General features: G+C 36.2%; 2 protein-coding genes across 3 annotated transcripts in view; one reads left to right on the top strand and one right to left on the bottom strand.

Annotated features, from left to right (window-relative positions):
* Positions 1-18,149, top strand: part of lats1 (large tumor suppressor kinase 1) — a 310,530-nt gene that overhangs the window by 94,493 nt on the left and 197,888 nt on the right. The window lies entirely within an intron of this gene.
* The window catches only part of map3k5 (mitogen-activated protein kinase kinase kinase 5), a 65,322-nt gene that overhangs the window by 15,588 nt on the left and 31,585 nt on the right, over positions 1-18,149 (bottom strand). For both annotated transcript variants that reach the window (XR_013199953.1, XM_077220288.1), the window contains exons 6-19: positions 13,132-13,238; positions 11,460-11,630; positions 11,137-11,249; positions 6,468-6,627; positions 5,810-5,963; positions 5,090-5,197; positions 4,542-4,594; positions 3,067-3,162; positions 2,102-2,183; positions 1,794-1,927; positions 1,174-1,301; positions 940-1,076; positions 719-824; positions 363-520 (exon numbers count right to left, since the gene is read on the bottom strand). Coding sequence is in view for 1 of the 2 variants with exons in the window: in XM_077220288.1 (XP_077076403.1) it covers positions 363-520; positions 719-824; positions 940-1,076; positions 1,174-1,301; positions 1,794-1,927; positions 2,102-2,183; positions 3,067-3,162; positions 4,542-4,594; positions 5,090-5,197; positions 5,810-5,963; positions 6,468-6,627; positions 11,137-11,249; positions 11,460-11,630; positions 13,132-13,238 (1,707 nt within the window). In the remaining variant the exon portion in view is untranslated. The remainder of the gene's footprint in view (positions 1-362; positions 521-718; positions 825-939; positions 1,077-1,173; positions 1,302-1,793; positions 1,928-2,101; positions 2,184-3,066; positions 3,163-4,541; positions 4,595-5,089; positions 5,198-5,809; positions 5,964-6,467; positions 6,628-11,136; positions 11,250-11,459; positions 11,631-13,131; positions 13,239-18,149) is intronic.

Here is an 18,149-nt window from a genome sequence, read left to right as displayed (position 1 = left end):
AATCACTAATTACCGTAAAGCCTGTGCTGCAAATCAAATGCTTCTTTTGACGATTACAAAATGTATTTTGTGAAATAGTAAAACTTATTCTTGAGTTCATGATAACAGCAATGAAAGGTTGATCGGATCACCCATTTATTATTATATAATTTCATGGTGGCTGTAGATTTTTCCTAGAAGTTTGAAAACAATTTGAAAACTACTAAATGCCAAACTGCATTCAAATGTTTCACAAAGCACGTGTATAAAATAAAAAAAAACCTAAAAGAAAAAAGTGTGGATTTTGTGTAAAACCTTTTGTTTTTACTACACATTCAGGATAGTGAATGGATTACTTCAGGATAATTCGCACTTATACTAACCTTGAACATTGCTGCTTGCGGTTCCCCCAGCTCATAGAAAGGTGGTTTCCCAGTTGCCATTTCTATAATGGTGCAGCCCAAGGACCAGATGTCTGCAGGTTTACCGTACCCACGTGGCCCTTTATCTATGATTTCAGGGGCCATGTACTGTAACGTACCTGAAATATACAACCAGCACTGAAAATATGAGTAATAAGTAATAGTAACTGCTAATTATCTATAAGACACTAAGATACTAATCAAAAGTCAACAGACCAAATCTGGCAACACATGAAATCGATGTGTCCTTCAGTGTTACAGAAGCTGTTGATAAAAGGTTAAACGAAAAGAAATAGCAAAACAAATACACTCAGTACCAGTAAAGGTTTCAGTGCAGGGGTTTATTCCAGCCAGACGTTTGGACGTCCCAAAATCTGAGATTTTTAAAACTCCACTGTAGGTGTTTATCAAGACATTATCCCCCTGTGAGTCATGAAAGTAAGAATTACATCAGTCATTTCTGATAATCGATCACTTTTTTTGCGCGATTTCACAATTCAGTTAAGTTTCACAGACTTAAGAAAAAAAGTTTTATTACCTTAATGTCTCTGTGAACGATCTGGTTGTCATGCAGGTATTTGAGACCCTCCAGGATCTGTTTGGTGTAGAAACCGATAGTTGGCTCATTGTTTTTTAGAGGGCCCCACTTTGACCTGAGCAATGCTGACAGACTGCCTGCGATTCACAGAAAAACACAAACACTTTAATATCTCCGATTAATCTTGGCCTGAATGTGAGAGTAGACTATAAAGGTGTGAGCTCTCGGTCTCACCTCCTGGCACCTGCTCCATGAAGATCTTGATGAAGCCGTTCTCGCTGATGGAGCCGAGGTACTGCACGATGTTCTTGTGCTTGAGGTGTTTATGCAGGGCTATTTCTTCATGCAGAGGCTGCGAATACCTACCAACACACAGTCGTTACATGTGCCGTCAGATAAACTATAGCTGTGTGATTGCATTTATTTTTCATACCCTCAAAAGCATACATGAATATTGCATATTTTGTTATATTATATATAAATGTATATTTATACAAAATCGCCGTCACTAGCTTCTTTTGTTGTTGCCATTTCTTGTGAAATTGATTTTTTATTTTATATTATGTCATTCTGTGTTCATTGTACAAAAAAAAGGAGAAATTCCATCCCATATTGATTCAATACGGGACAATTCCTTTTGGAATAGTGGACAATGCAAAATTTAACACAATTAACACATTCCTGAACATTTTAATTTTTAGTTAAAATAGGAACAAGGTTCACCAGGCTGTGCAATGAGAAATGTTCCTATAATTGTAGTATTCAATAACGGTCAAAATTGTCAAAAAATAATATGCTGCAATGACAGGCATTCCTATCCAAAAGGAATTATATTTTAAAGTGGATTTCCTCACCTACTGTCCCGTTCGGGAATCTCTTTGATGGCTAAGCGCACCTGGTTACTGAGGTCACGACCGGCATAGACAACACCAAATGTGCCCTTACCCAGAACCACCCTGTCTCCATGCTCATCGTATTCATAATCATACTGCAGGCACACAGAAACACACAAATCACTTGTGCTCTTATCTGTATACCTATACATAACAAATGCATACAACAATAAATATAAAATATAAATATTTCAAGAAACTTTCTCGGGAAGCATTTGCTCACAAGATATTAAACAGTAACATCCAAAATTTCTGGATCATAATTTTACCTCTAAAGCCTCTGATTCACACTCGGTCTCATCTGAGCCTTTCCAGGCTTCCTCAGTGAGAGCGTTTACCAGATCACAGAACCTACGCAACACACAAATCATCATCATTCATCAAATATGACACAGTAACAAAAAGTCAGATTATTTTAATGATTATCCTTTGAATACACAAAGATTAAACTTTTACACCTTCATAGTAGGGATACACAAAATAGAGCACATATGATAATATTCAATAATTTATAACACCATCTGCTGATACCACTAGTTTATGTTTCAATAGTTTATGTTTAAGTTAGTGGTGGCACATAAATGAAGTGCTGAAGAAACATCACCTTTCGTCACACTGAAAAAGCAGCGCCATTTTTTTGGATTTACTAGATGCACCTCATGCTTGCAATATAGACAATCAAGTAAAACACCCAAAACACACTCCAAGTGACGAACCAAAATTAGAATGCTCCCATTATAATTAACATGGCCTACACATAGTATGAATATTTGTTGATATTAATGGGAACATTTGCAAGAACACATTAATTGGCACAGACAGTTAATGTACTGTTGCTGAACTGCAGAGATCAAACAATCGCATAACAACGGCAAAACTATAAATATGCTATTTTTTCACCACAGACAGAGACATTCTCTGCATGAGAATGTCTTTTCACCACAGACATTATTCACTGCATGAGATTGTATCTCTGTCTCACATTTTTTCTTGCTGTCTTTGACTGACAGGAAATAATTGTCTGTTTTTAAACAATCAGCTAATTTCCACAGATAATTGCTTTTTAGCAGTAGTATCAATGAATGACCGGTACATTGTGCATTGCTAGTTTCTAAACTAACTCAAGTAGACAATCAATGTGCAATTTCTGTCTTTAGTTTGTCTATGGCATTGTAAAGAAGACTGAATGAAATGTGGGAAAAGAAGCCGTTTGCAAACACACACACATACATACTTTTTGCAGTGCATATCTGTGCAGAAATATATTTGGAAGTCTTCTGAGTTGTTCACCACATACAGGAAACAGCTGCGCTCATCACATTTGGAGATGCTGATTGTGTTGAATAAATAAAAAACAACAACTATATTTTACTTTAAACGCTTTAAACACATACAGACATACTAATTGCTGACCAATAGTCTTCTAGGGGAGCACGGGGCACAACCTAACACGGGGTTAAATGTAACGCGGACCTTTTACATAGTTAGTCAGGATCAAGCAGATTGTGTTTCCGCTCTTTTTCTCCTGCTGCCAGAAGACGCTCTCCCGCGAATTTGTGGAAAGTTTTGATAAGATTTCGTGAAGATACTGGACAAAGAGTGTTTTGACACCATGCAAGTAAATTTTTTCATCATAGGTATTTTTTGGTTTCTGAGTGTGGTGTGTACGTCACCAAATCTAACTTTATCTGACATTAATCACTGTCTTGTTGGCTAAAACATAGCACGGTTTGAAACATGTCAGCAACTCCTAGCAACTGTTAGCTAGGCTTAAAATATTTTTTACAGAACGGGGTTAGTTGTAGCACAGTGTTACAACTAAGCCGCCAAGTGTACAATGATAATCAAATGAAAACGGGAGCCACACAACGTTTCAGGTTTGAGTATTTATTTATATATTTAACTTTGTTGGACTTTCACAAACAATGTTGGAATTATTATTATTATTAGTTTACTATGCATTGATCACTTGTTTAGCCTGTTTTTAATGCAATAAACCATTTAAAATTTAATTTTAAGCTCTTTTTTATTATTTTTACTGTTATTATTATTAATAATAATAATTTTACATGCAGCTGCCACACACAAATGTAATTCTATTGCAATTACAATATTTGATGATTTTATTGATTTATTGATTTATTTATTGCAAAACTGTGCAGCCCTTTCCTATATCTCTATCCATGATATTGATCCATAACAGAATGATGATTGGATTAGGGATGGATGTATGGATATCTATCTATACAGATGCACAAACAATATCAAACTATACAGATACAATAGTACTGAATGATGTGTGTTTCACACAAGTGTTACAACTAACCCCTCTGTCTGTAACAATTAACCCCGTGTATGGGGTAAGTTGTAACATTTAGACTTCTGTCACTTTCAGTGCAACTGTACGGAAATGGTAGGTCCTAGAAAAAAACTTTAAGTGTTCATTTGTAGCAGAGATGTGTATGTTGCTTGTGTAAAAAGAAAGATGAATCTTACTTAATTATTTTTTTAATAATTGAGCCAAAACCAAAATGTGTTAGGTTGTGCCCCGCTCTCCCCTACTTGTGTTAAAATACACAATATATTTAAAGCTACAACTGGTCATTGCAGAACCCCCACAGAGGTCACTCATTTCTTCTAGTGGAAGGATGTCTCTTCATGCATTTTCTTATGGTTTATTGAAGCTCTATTAGGGAAGACAGCATTTACCTCACACCCCGTACTGATGCTGCACTGAAATTCCACTCATGGATCCCTGTATTCTAAAACAGAGAGAAGAAGAGAATTTTAATTTGAAAATGCAGCACTCGTACTAATTCAAATATGTTTCAAGTTTAATAATGACATTAGGCCATATCGTGACTCTTGTTTTTCCATCCCCAAATTTAAGAACTAAAATGATAATTAAGACTTTTGTTATACCATTTAAGATATTTAATACATTTTGTGACCTTAAATTTGATCAAACTGAATAAATTTGAAGGCTTTTAAGGACCAACTGTGACCCTGTAGATATAGAAAAATATTAAAAGGACTAGAGCACGACTCAAGAAAGACCTGAGACTTGAACTATAATTTAAGACTGGACATACAAAACAATGGCTTTAACCAATGGTTGGATATTAAAATAACATATTAGGTTAGGGCTTAAACCAAGACAGTAATTTTGAAGGATTTAGAGAATTAATAAAGTCAACAAATTAAAAAAGAAATTCTGAATTTAAGAACAAATGGGTAAATAGTAAACAATGTTTTACTTTGTCATCAGGGGTCACGTGCCAGATGGATAACGTGTTCTCTTCAGCATCTTTGTTTATCGAGAGGTAAGATGGCTGGTAGACTTTAGTGGGCTCCAATATCAATACCTGCACACAACACAAACAAGCAACATTTACAGCCAATGCTTTACATGCCATTCATCTACAATAGTCTTAGGCAGTGTCTCAAGTCAAACTAGCACAAAAATAATCAGCACACATGAATATTCTGTACTGGACAAAAATAGGAAATATACTGTAATAAATAATTCAGTTCAGTCTGAATTTTTACACTGCTCTCCAGAACACATTCTGGGATTGTATAATTCATATACGGTATAGGACACATGTTATCTTGTCTCAACTTTAAGCCTAAATGAAGTATTTAGTAACAACACTACAGCAAAATGTATAAATATTTGGTGTAAACCCATTTTTTTGTGAAAATACTAACGTGGCAAAGACTTTTTCACAGTACTGACCGTGTATATATATATTTATATATATTCTAGTGTTTAAATGACTGTGTACATGCACTTTAGAAATGAGTTTATTCCATGGTATTAAAACTGTAAACAGTGCACGAAAATGTGAAAGTCACTTCTGCGTCTTAAATGGCTTTCTTGCAATAGGTGTTTTTTGGTGTACTTGAAAATGAATAAGTGGCAATGTAATGTGGCGACGCAGTGTAACAGTCAGTGTGTTTAAGAGGGGTCATACAGGAAAACGGACGGATGTCACATCCTTTTTGGTGGCTTCCACCATAAAGTCCATCCAGAAGTCCACAAGTTCTTGTTTAGGGGCCTGCGGATCAGTGCTTGGTTTCGTAAAGTGCTTATAGATGAGGATGGTCTCAACCAGGGAGCATAGATACCTGAAATACACAAAGTACAAACACATTAATAAATAATCAGTACTGTATAAATACAACTATGACTCCTTTTTAACGGACAACTACATTCTTACATTTTCTGAATGGTTTGCCTGTTCAAAATTGGACTATAAGTTTGTATATTGGCTCAGTTTTCTCCTAGAATTTAATTGAGTCAAAGTTGTGTTTTATTTGCCCATTTAATTATTGTCCAGGTGAAAAATCAAAAGTCAGTTTAGAAAAAAATTGACTAATGAATGACCTTTCCTTGATTCTTCTAGTTGTTTGTGATTATTGGATCATTTAAAATTAATTTATAAAAATTGCAAGAAGATTTGGAAAAAAAAAAATTGGAAATCAGTTTCAAAATTCCCTGAACAATGTTTTTTGTTTAAATTCTTAAAGTATGAGCAATAATAATGCCTTATGATGATTTAGCAAACACTAATCATTAGTTGTTCAGATTATTTTAAACAATGTGTGTAAAATGTGAATGTGTGCACGAACCAAATGGGTGCATTAATTTTGAAGAGTTTCTCAGAGGCCTGGATGACCCGTGTGTTGTCACAGGCGAGAATACTAGCCCCGAGAAAGAAACCCACGTCCCAATAACTCTGTAATCGATCCAAACTGCCCTTCTTCCCCAGGAGACTGCTCAACTTCACACCTACAAAACACACAGAAAAAGGGCATATATATTACATTTATACCCTGCAATACATATAGTTGTAAGTTACTCTCACATTGTCTGTATAATGTATGGGGCAAACAAGAGCATGTGTGTAATCTATTTGAGAAAGGAGGGCACTCTTTAATAATTAGCCAGAATTAAGAGTAATGCCACATTAATATAGAATTTTTTTAACACACTGTGTTTGCACAATTAGGAAAAAAAAGCAAACAAACTAAAAAGCAAAAATTGCAATAAAAATACTGAAAGTCTTAAAGACTAAAACATCTCTCGGATGTAATCCATGATTTTAAAATACAGACTTCAGTGTCACATGATCCTACAGAAATCATTCTTAATTAATTCTCAATCATCAATTATCACTGGTACTCATTGATAATAACAAAAACCATCATTAATAATTGTCACAAACAGTTTTGCTGCTTATATATTTTTGTGGAAATCAATAAAAAAAATTTAGGATTCTTTGATGGATAGAAAATGAAATGGAAATCTTTTGTAACATTAGCTATTTTCTCAATTTTCTCTTTGATCAGTAGTGGATCACGGTTTCTACAAAAATAATAAGCAAAAACTCTTTTTAACATTGATAATAATCAGAATTATGTTCTTGAGCATCAAATCAGCTGACTGATTTCTGAGAGAATTTTAAATTGTTAAATATTTCACAATATTACAGTTTTTACTGTATTCCTAATCTGTATTCCTAATCAAAGTGCTGGTGGACTCTTACCACCAGCACTGGCTGCGTTCCAAGGGTGCGTTCTCTCCCCACTGCTCTTCTCCCTGTACACTAATGACTGCACTTCTAAAGACCCCTCTGTCAAGCTCCTGAAATTTGCAGAAGACAGCACTGTCATCGGTCTCATCCGGAACGGTGACGAGTCTGCTTACAGACTGGAGGTTGAACAGCTGGCTGCCTGGTGCAGTTATAACAACTTTGAGCTGAACACGCTCAAAACAGTGGAGATGATCGTGGACTTCAGGAGGAACAGCTCAGCACTCCCCCCACTCACCATCATGAACAGCACTGTGGAAGCAGTGGAGTCATTCAGGTTCCTGGGCACTATCATCTCTCAGGACCTGAAGTGGGACAATCACATTGACTCCATTGTGAAAAAAGCCCAGCAGAGACTGTACTTCCTTCGCCAGCTGAGGAAGTTCAACTTGCCACAGGAGCTGCTGTTTCAATTCTACTCAGCCGTCATTGAGTCTGTCTTATGCACATCCATCACTGTCTGGTTTGGTTCAGCTACCAAATCAGACATCAGGAGACTACAACGGACAGTCCGGACTGCGGAAAGGATCATTGGTGCCCCCCTGCCAAACCTCCAGGATCTGTACTCTTCCAGAGTGAGGAAGAGAGCAGGTAAAATCATCACAGACTCCACTCACCCTGGACACCACCTGTTTGAACTGTTACCGTCAAGACGGAGACTCAGATCACTGGCCACAAGAACATCTCGGCACAGGAACAGTTTCTTCCCATAGGCCATTTCCCTTCTGAACAGTTAACATATCTCCCAAGGCATATGCCTGTAAGTGCAATACTCCCACTGTTTAGTGCAATACCCTACAACTCAGGTGATACTTATATGTAGATTTATTTATTTATAATATTCAAAACACTATATGTTCATAATCTGTAAATCTGAAAATGTCTATTCTGACTAAACCCAACTGTGATACTTTTGTTCTCATATATTTATATTTTTTATTTTTATAATTTGTCGTATTATGTTTCTTGTTGTATTTGTATTTCTATATGTGCACTGGAAGCCTCAGTACCAAAACAAATTCCTTGTGTGTGCAAGCACACTTGGCAATAAAGCTCTTTCTGATTCTGATTCTGAAATAAATGCAGCCTTGGTGAGCATAAGAGACATCTGACAAAAACATAAATATTAATTATTCCATACTTTTATAATATATACACTAGCTAATGGATTCGTTTAATTCTGTAAACATTCTGCGGTTCATTGCAAATAATTGGATTGAAAAATTTACTCGAGTACAGTAATAATAAGAATACTGTGTATGACTGAATTTCAACAAACAACATTTTCATCCTCTCCACAGTCGATTATGAATTTTGGTTTGGTATTATTCTGAAACTGAATGCCAACTTTTCACCATCCAAACAATATAGTCCTAAAATGTTGCTGTTGCAGGTTATTTTGTTTCACTTAGAAATATGTCACATTACCTACTGAAGTAAAACAGGATGTGAAGTAAAACAGGATGTGAAGTAAAATGGCCTGTGGATGTCTTACATATTAAGTAAAGTATTTTCTGACAGAAGGAATGCACTATATGGACATAAAGTATTGGGACACAGCTTTTAATAATTGAATTCAGATGTTTCAATCAGACCCATTGCCACAGATCAAAAGCAACTAGCCATGCAGTCTGCATTTACAAACATAGAGCTCAGTGAATTCAAGCGTGGTACTGTGATAGGAGGCCACCTGTGCAATAAGTCACTTCATTAAATTTCATCCCTGCTAGATATTCCACGGTCAACCGTACATGGTATTATTAGAAAGTGGAAGCATTTAGGAACAGCAGTACTTGTAAAGTCACAGAGTGGGCCAACGGTAGGTGTGCGTAAGTCAGCAACGCTCTGCTGATTCCACAGCTGATGAGTTACAAACGTTCACTGGGATTAATATCAGCACAAAAACTATGTGGCGGGAGCTTCGTGGAGTGGGTTTCCATGGCTGAGCAGCTGCATGCAAGCCTCACATCACCAAGCGTTAGATGGAGTGGTGTAAAGCACACTGCCACAGGACTCTGGAGCAGTGGAAACCTGTTCTATGGAGTGACGAATCCGATTGTCTTTTTGGCAGTGTGATGAGGGAGTCTGGGTTCGCCAGGAGAACATTGTGCCAACTGTAAAGTATGGTGGAGGAGGGATAATGGAATAGGAATGCATGTTTATCAGGGGTTGGGCTTGACCCCGTACTTCCAGTAAAGGGAAAACTTAATGCTTCAGCATACCACGACATTTTGGACAATGCTATGCTTCCAAATTTGTGAGAACATTTTGAGGAAAGCCCTTTTCTATTCCAGCATGACTGTGTTCCAGTGCACAAAGCAAGGTCCATAAAGATGGTTGGAGTTTGGTGTGGAAGAACTTGACTGGTCTTTACAGAGCCCTGACCTAAACCCTATCCAAAACATTTTAGATGAACTGGAATAGAGATTGCAAACTTCTCGTCCAACATCAGTGCCTGATCTCACAAATACTCTACTGGATGAATTGGCAAAAATTCCCACTGAAACAATACAAAATCTTGTGGAAATCCTTCCCGAAACCGTGGAAACTTTATAGATGAAAAGGGGCACAAACTCCATATTAATGTTTATGTATTTAGAATGCACCGTCATTACAGTCCCTGTTGGTGTAATGGTCAGGTGTCCCAATACTTTTGTCCATATAGTGTATGTTGATCTTGCACAACCCCTATATTGCAACAATTAATAAAGAAACATCAGGCAAGTACATTCAATGATACCAGACATCAATAGTAAAATAAATAAATAAACTAGGGCTGCACGATTTGGGGAAAATGTCATATTGCGATTATTGAGGTCAATATTGTGATTGCGATATGTGACTGCGATATAATAAACAAATGGTTTCATGTGTCAGCTTGCTTGGTTCTCAAGGAAAATGCGCACACAGATTAGTGATAATGCTGAAATGTGTATTTCTCAACTCAAACTAGCAACAACAACTAAATGATTGATAACACCTATAATGATCAATAAGCCATTGATGTCTGGATAAAAATGACTTCCTGTCTAACAGGTAGGACATATACAGAAATTGAATAAAGTCATCAAACAGTCTGTGCTGCATACATTTTAAATTATATAGACTAATTCTTATTAAAGTTACAAAAGTTCTTTAGTCAAGAGCAGTGAGTGTTTTCTCTGTTCCCTTTGTTATTTGATTAACTTTAACGACAGAGATAATTAGTGGCTACTGTGTACTGTCACTTTAAGAGCAGCCGCTGCTGACAGAGACGCAGATCTCACACGCGCCTCTTTCTCTCAAGAGTCACAACTCTTTACGTTCATCATAAGACTCCTCTTATGTTATGAAGATACTCGACAAAAAGACATTTTGGCATAATTGTGTTATTGTTCGTTCAAGCGCGAAAGAGAACTGTATTCTGGCGTGCTGTCTTGTGCGCATAAATGGTTTAAAACCATTTGCATGAATAAGAGCGGGATCATGAAACACTAGCCAAATGATGACAAATATGACAACAGATGCTGCGTTATTTGCGTTGATAGCCCTAATTTTTTTAGGCTATTTCATATAAAATCGCAGCATTTTGGGTCATATAATCGCATAGGCTTGAAATCGCGATTGCGATAGATTAATAGTGCAGCACTAAAATAAAGCACTAAAATAGGAGTGGTTGACTGTATGTGGCTCAAGCCAATATTATCCACACTGTCCATCAAACTTACCTACTTTACGCAGCTCAAAGGAGGAGTCAAACTGATGTCCTGCGGCCAGTAGCAGCACCGCATAGTTAATACCAGAGTGCAGTGTGGGCTCCGATTCAAAACCTTTTCTAAACCTGAAGTCGGAGAGAGAGGCAATGTCATTTAAGAGATGTTTGTTATTATGGCCATTTTATTGTTGAATCTCACAAAACCTGTCAAAAACTTCACCAAAAAAGTTAACGGTCTTACAAAATTACTTCCTTTTCTTTAAGCAAATTATCATTTTGATTTTGGTGTGAAATGTGACTCGAATGTTTTCGTGAGATTCACACTCGTGTCCTCACCAGCGTATGCCTTGATCTCTGCTATCTGTGTCGGTGAAATGGGAATCCAGGAACATATCCTTATAGATTCGGCCTACCAGGCAATAAATATCAGATGCCACCTGCTCATCGGAGTTCACCAATGGCAACATAATATCCAGAGCCTTCTGTCTGTCTCCGGGTAGGTTTCTCCTGCAGAGACAGACCAAAAAGAGACTGTGAAAACCAGAAATGACTGAAAAAAAGAATTCAGGAAATAAATGTTAAAATATTTGTGTAATTTTTTCTCTGTTAAAATATGTTCGCTTGGATGTTATTTCTAAGTAGCTCAGCCCACAGTAAAATCTCATTCACTTCACTGTATACACTACCGTTCGGAATAAGTTTTTTATTTATTTAAAGAAATTATTGTGTTTATTCAGCAAGGACACATTAAATTGATAAAAAGTGTACATTTATGTTACAAAAAATTATTTAAAATAATTGCTGTTCCCTGGAACGGTCTACGTTTCCACAAAAATATTAAGCAGCGCAACTGTTTTCATCATTGATAATAATCATAAATGTTTCTTGAGCAGCAAATCATCATATTATAATGATTTCTGAAGGATCATGTGACAATGAAGATTGGAGTAATGACGCTGAAAATGCAGCTTTGATCACAGGAATAAATTACATTTCAAATGAATTAAAATCAAAAAGAGTTATTTTAAATGGCCTAGAAGAGACTTCTTCCAAAAACTTTTACAGACCCCAAAAATTAGTGTATTAAACATTAACTATTCTGATTAGCTGTAATTATGTGGTATCACACAATATTTAAAGGGTTAGTTCACCCAAAAATGAAAATTAAGTCATTAATTACTCACCCCCATGCTGTACCAACCCCGTAAGACCTTCGTTCATCTTCGGAACACAAATGAAGATATTTTGATTAAATCTGAGAGGTGGATCACTGCTACATAGGCTGCCAGAGGGAATGAAACTTGACGGCCCAGAAAGTCATTAAAGAAAATGTTTAAATAATCCATGTGCCTACAGTGGCTCAACTATAAGTTTATCAAGCGACGAGAATACTTTTTTCCCGAAAAAAAAAACATAATAACGACTTTATTCGACTATTCCTTTTCTTCATTGTGGGCCTGAGACGAGAGTTCAAGAGATTTCCACGACGCATGCGCGAGAACTGAGAAGAGAACGTTCTTCTTCTAATACTTCTTGTTCAGTTCTCGCGCATGCGTCGTGGAAATCTCTTGAACTCTCGTCTCAGGCCCACAAGGAATGAAAAGGAATAGTCGAATAAAGTCGTTATTATGTTTTTTTTTTTCGGGAAAAAAGTAGTCTCGTCGCTTGATAAACTTATAGTTGAGCCACTGTAGGCACATGGATTATTTAAACATGTTCTTTAATGACTTTCTGGGCCGTCAAGTTTCATTCCCTCTGGCAGCCTATGTAGCAGTGATCCACCTCTCAGATTTAATCAAAAATATCTTCATTTGTGTTCCGAAGATGAACGAAGGTCTTACGGGGTTGGTACAGCATGGGGGTGAGTAATTAATGACTTAATTTTCATTTTTGGGTGAACTAACCCTTTAAACTTTCAGTGTGAAGAGAAATGAATTCTGTAATTGTAAACATATGCTGTAAACGTAATTTTTGCCAAGTTAAGGCACATTAAGATGCTTAGTCTCACCTGTTGAGGGCAAAGGAATAGTGGAACTTTATATGAGGATGAGCCACGGGGTCAAAGGTCGGTAGCTTTTCCAGTGTTTCAACTAACTTCACAATGGATTCATAATCCTACAGACAGACAAATAACCACAAAGCGGAAAAGAAAATGCATATTCATTATAAATTGTGGGGACTCAGAATGCAACGCTGCGCTGACAAATTTGAATGAAATTTGGTGAAAAGGTGAAAGATTATTGTGTTTGAAAGAAAAATTATAAAAATATTAAAAAATAAGTAAACAACGGATCCAATGTTTTTCTGTAAGATTCCCACCCCTAACCACCAGCCTGTTTTATTATATTACCCTCATATTTACAACACATGAAAAATGATCTGAATCAATAATTCTGTAGTAAATGTATTTTTATTTTTATTTTATTATTATTAAAAACCTTTAATAAATAATAGAAAACCTCAATGTCCAGAGACAATGATTCTGTGATGTAAAATTTATTTTATAAATATGATGCATTCATATTCATGACATCCTCCTAAATTAGTGTCAGAACCAACTACACATTGTGTTAGTAATCAGAAAAACATACAGTACATACAATTCATTAGACCTTTGGCACATTTTCTTTTACGTTGAAGCTTTGAAATAAAGTTCAATGTACTTTTGATCTGTTTATGTTAGCAAATTTGTCTGAACAATTAATTTATGAATCAATCTTTTGGTAATGTCCAATTATTAAAACGTGTTTTAAGTGCGTAAAACATCATGATGTCTGATGATAACGTAATGACGAGATGAAGTAAATGAACCAATGAATCAAGCTGAAACATGAAAAATTCATTCAACTCTTCGAAAGAACTGGATCGTCAAAATAAGTCAAACTTCTACTAAAACAAAGCTCCAAAGCCAAAACCTTTATAATTATGACATCACATTTGACCACTCACATTTTTACATCAACACCTACTAAGTATTCTGTAACATGATCCAACCATGATGAAGAATGCTGACATGCAGAGGTTGGCCAAACATTAAAGAGGTTATTTACAGTATATACAGAACATGTACTTAAAAGTACATTCAAAACAACAACCTGTTTATTAATGTTCATTTTAATACTGTGTTAATTTTGAGGCTCAAAGAGAGGGTGGAAAATGGTAATAGAATTAACTCATCAGTGGTTTAATGCAAGAAACGATGACTAACATTGTAAGTTGACGTTAGGGGAAAACGCTATGAAAGTGTAGAGTATGAGTATTCAGGAACAGAAGGTTAGGAAACTACGTAAAACTACTTAACTGTCATTTATCATAGTTTATAACTTCTAAAGTAACTTACTGCCAAGGTGTGTTAGAGTGATAGCAGAGCATTTATGACTTCCTATTCTCCGCTTATTAATTTTTAACAGCACAGGCACAAACAGTCCCAACAATAGTAGGATCCTCACTTTGAACACATAAATATATCCAAACTGAACTGGCCTGTACACAACTCCAGCATCCAAAAGCAACAGCCCTTTTATAATTCTGCATTTTGCTAGCCCATTAATAACAATTTTGTCTTCTTAAAATTGCCTGCCTCCATTCCGTAGCAGCTCTAACAGACATAAAGAGGCAGCTAGCGTAAAGCAGAGCCAAGCTCAGGGACACACCAAGCTCTTCAACATTTATTACTCAGCACCTCACCTTGAAGCATTACAGGAAATCTACTGTAGATTTATTTTCATGGACGTAGCAAACTGAAAATGCCAGAACTAAGATTATTTGACAATATTTTATGGGCTATATTATGGAGAGCAAATTATGCTAACATATAAGGAAATTGACCCATCACGATCACAGATTAATATAACATTCCAGGTTCAATTCAAGTTAAATACTTTAAGTTACTAAAGTCTTGCCACGGTCACCTCTGGCTTGCACGGGGACACTTAAAAGTCAACAATATTATTGATCTGACTGTATTGACGCTGTTGTATGAGAACTGAACTGAGTTAACCAATGACATCATTTTTTGCAGAACTGCATTATAGATGAAATGAACTGATTTAATAATTGATGATCTTTACAACGGAAATGAATCAACACTGAATTGACTTCAGCTGAACAACATCCGAAATGCATCATTTTCCTATTATCACTCTAAAACTGCTTTGAAACAATCTGTGTAGTGTAAAGTGCTATATAAAGGTGCGAACAGCGAGTTCACAGTAGTGCACTAACAGTGGAAGTATTTGGGGTATCCAAGACATTCCAGAAGTTATAAAGCAGAAAAGTGCATACTGAATTTTTATTAAAGCATCAACTTTACAAAAAAAGTTTGTAAACAAAAACAAAAAAAGTATTTGAGATGTAAAGACAGTGGTTTAAATTGAAGACTACTGGTGGGACTACTCTGATTAAGGCAGATGAGCATCTGGTAATTCCTGTGGGTAGAGTATGATCAAAGTAAACAGTGTTTTATGGACAGGTATCCTTGCACATATCATGCATCATTTACAAGGTTTACCATCTTTACATGGCCATGACAGGAGTTGACATATTGGATATCATTTTAAACAAAGTAAACAATTTGATCACACTAGTCTCATATTAACACGTATAATGTTTGTGTTTTGTATCAATACTTTCGAAAATTGTGCATTTCAGTGTTTATTACGGCACAAAGCCTTACCCCAAAAACTTCGATTGTAAGTGCATTATGATTGACATGATTTTGGTTTGTTTTACAAACTGAAACACAAGTAAAAATATTTGTGCAGAAATAAAACCGCACAACAAATTGCTACACATAGCTTCCCTATAAAGTGTGTAATTTCTGCGCTACTAGTGTCAGCAAACAGAATTGCAAAAATAATGAGCATTGGTATTTTTCAGCAGAATAGACTCATGAATGGCTTATTGTTGTGTCTGCATAATGAGCAAGATCTGAAAAATTACACACATTACCTTTTTACTTGTGTTAAATCTGGAACATCCTGTTAAAGTGTGAATCAACCAATGACATCCTACCTTTCTTCTTTTCTTCACTGTATACAATTTATGCATAAAGAAATTCATTAAAGGTGAAGTATGTAAGATTTTTTTATGTTAAAATAAATTCTCTGAACCCAGTCTAATGTTCATTGTGTACATAATGTTCAATGACTACTATTAGTATGCATTCAAGGCTTAATCTACCCTATAGTGTAAACACTGAGCCTCCCAGGCACCATCTGATCTACCGGTCAGCTCAGATCCATCAATCTGCCAGCTCAACCTATAGCATGAGTTAGGGGTGTGGCTACTGTAGCAGGCGGAGCCTGGAGTGTTTAGGTGGCTTATGTGTTATATGGGGAAAAAAGACAGAAGTGCAAGCCAAAATTGACTGCATTTAGACCTTCAAAGATTAAACAGGTCAAGAACGCACTACAATGGATAGGGGAGAGCCGGGACGATTGAAACGCGGGACGGATGAAACATTGAGATTTCCTTGAAAACCACTCACGTTATGTACGTCAAATTTCTTCGGCACGTACAGCACGCAATGCCTATCAGACCCGCGAAAACATTTCTTCTTTACGTCTTGCCGTTTTAAAGTTTGAGCCGGAAAGCTGTTTTTGAGTGTGGTTAGTGAAATCTTTCGTGCGGTACTTTTTTTTGACAGACAAGTTGTATTTATTGTTTCATGTGCCATTGTAATAATAATACGGCAGGTGTATTAGTACTGCATCACACCCTTAAGTGTATAATATCAGAGTTTTTTAGTTTACGGACAAAACAGGTTTAAATGGCTGGAGGCGCTGTCGGGACGGTTGAAACAGCGACTCGTGCCAGTTAAACCTGGTCATAGGAAAAAACACTCAATATGACTAAATCACTCCATATGACTCAAGGAATAAATGTAAGAATTAATTGTAAACGGATTTGTCTGTCTTCTTCAAAGTAGCCTATTAGAAAGATTGCTCAAAGACTTATCGCCGATTGTTTATTGGGCGACAGAATAAAAATGTTAATATGAACCTTAAAATGAAAATAAATGAACAAAATGTTTTTTAACAATATGTACATAAGTTACTTGTCAGGTATTGGTCATAAAAACAAGAATTAGATGAATAGTTACCGTTTAAACTTATGTTTCATCCGTCCCACCCCTATGTTTAAATCGTCCCGCTCTGAAGGGACGATTGAAACAAAGCCGAACTCCCATTCAAAGTAAATTTTTACTTAAATCATTCTCTGTTTCTACCGAATAACACATGATACTAAGAGAACACATATGTGAGTTGTTGATCACACACACAAAAAAAATCTATCTGTAACCTTATCTTAGCAAACGACGTTTATCTGAAAAGTGTTTCAACCGTCCCGGCTCTCCCCTACTTCAATTCAGGCCCTATTACACTATTCAATTACACTGTCCAGTGTAAAAAGCCTCCAAACAGTTGTCATGTCAAAAAATGAGCCTGGTGCAGATATGTTGTAGGGCTGGGTATTTTTAGGAATTTCACAATTCGATTCGATTTCGATTCTTGAAGCTTTGATTCGATTCGATTTCGATTCGATATTGATTTATTAGCTTCGATATCGATTCAATAACAAGTAAATACACAAGTAATTTACACAAGTAAATACACAAGTGAATAATGAGTGCAGTATTGCCAATGTTTAAGAACAAATTGACCCCAGCATGTTTCCTGTCATGGTTTATTTAGCAGAACAAACTGTACAATATAGTACATGTGTTGAATACAAACCACAACTTTAACAAACAGGTGCTTTAGTAACACCTCTAAAGTGCATGTCACTGTAAGTAGTAGAAAGTATATTTATTTATCCTATACATTCAAGTTATAGAAGAAATGTAAACAGAAGCACAAAATGTGCATACTCATAAAAAAAAAATGCGCTTCATGAGGCACACGCGCGCACATTTGCACACACACGCAAGGACTCTCGCTCTCTCCCTCTCTGCTGTGCGCGCGCTACGCGGTTTGGAGCTCGCGAGCTCTAGATTCGGGGAGATTTGAACTAATTTGCAGACAT

The sequence above is a fragment of the Siphateles boraxobius genome, unplaced genomic scaffold, assembly GCF_051911475.1.
Source record: "Siphateles boraxobius isolate OS27281-9 unplaced genomic scaffold, OSU_SipBor_1 8, whole genome shotgun sequence".
Classification (NCBI taxonomy): Eukaryota; Metazoa; Chordata; class Actinopteri; order Cypriniformes; family Leuciscidae; genus Siphateles; species Siphateles boraxobius.
This window is presented reverse-complemented; position numbering and strand designations above follow the sequence as displayed.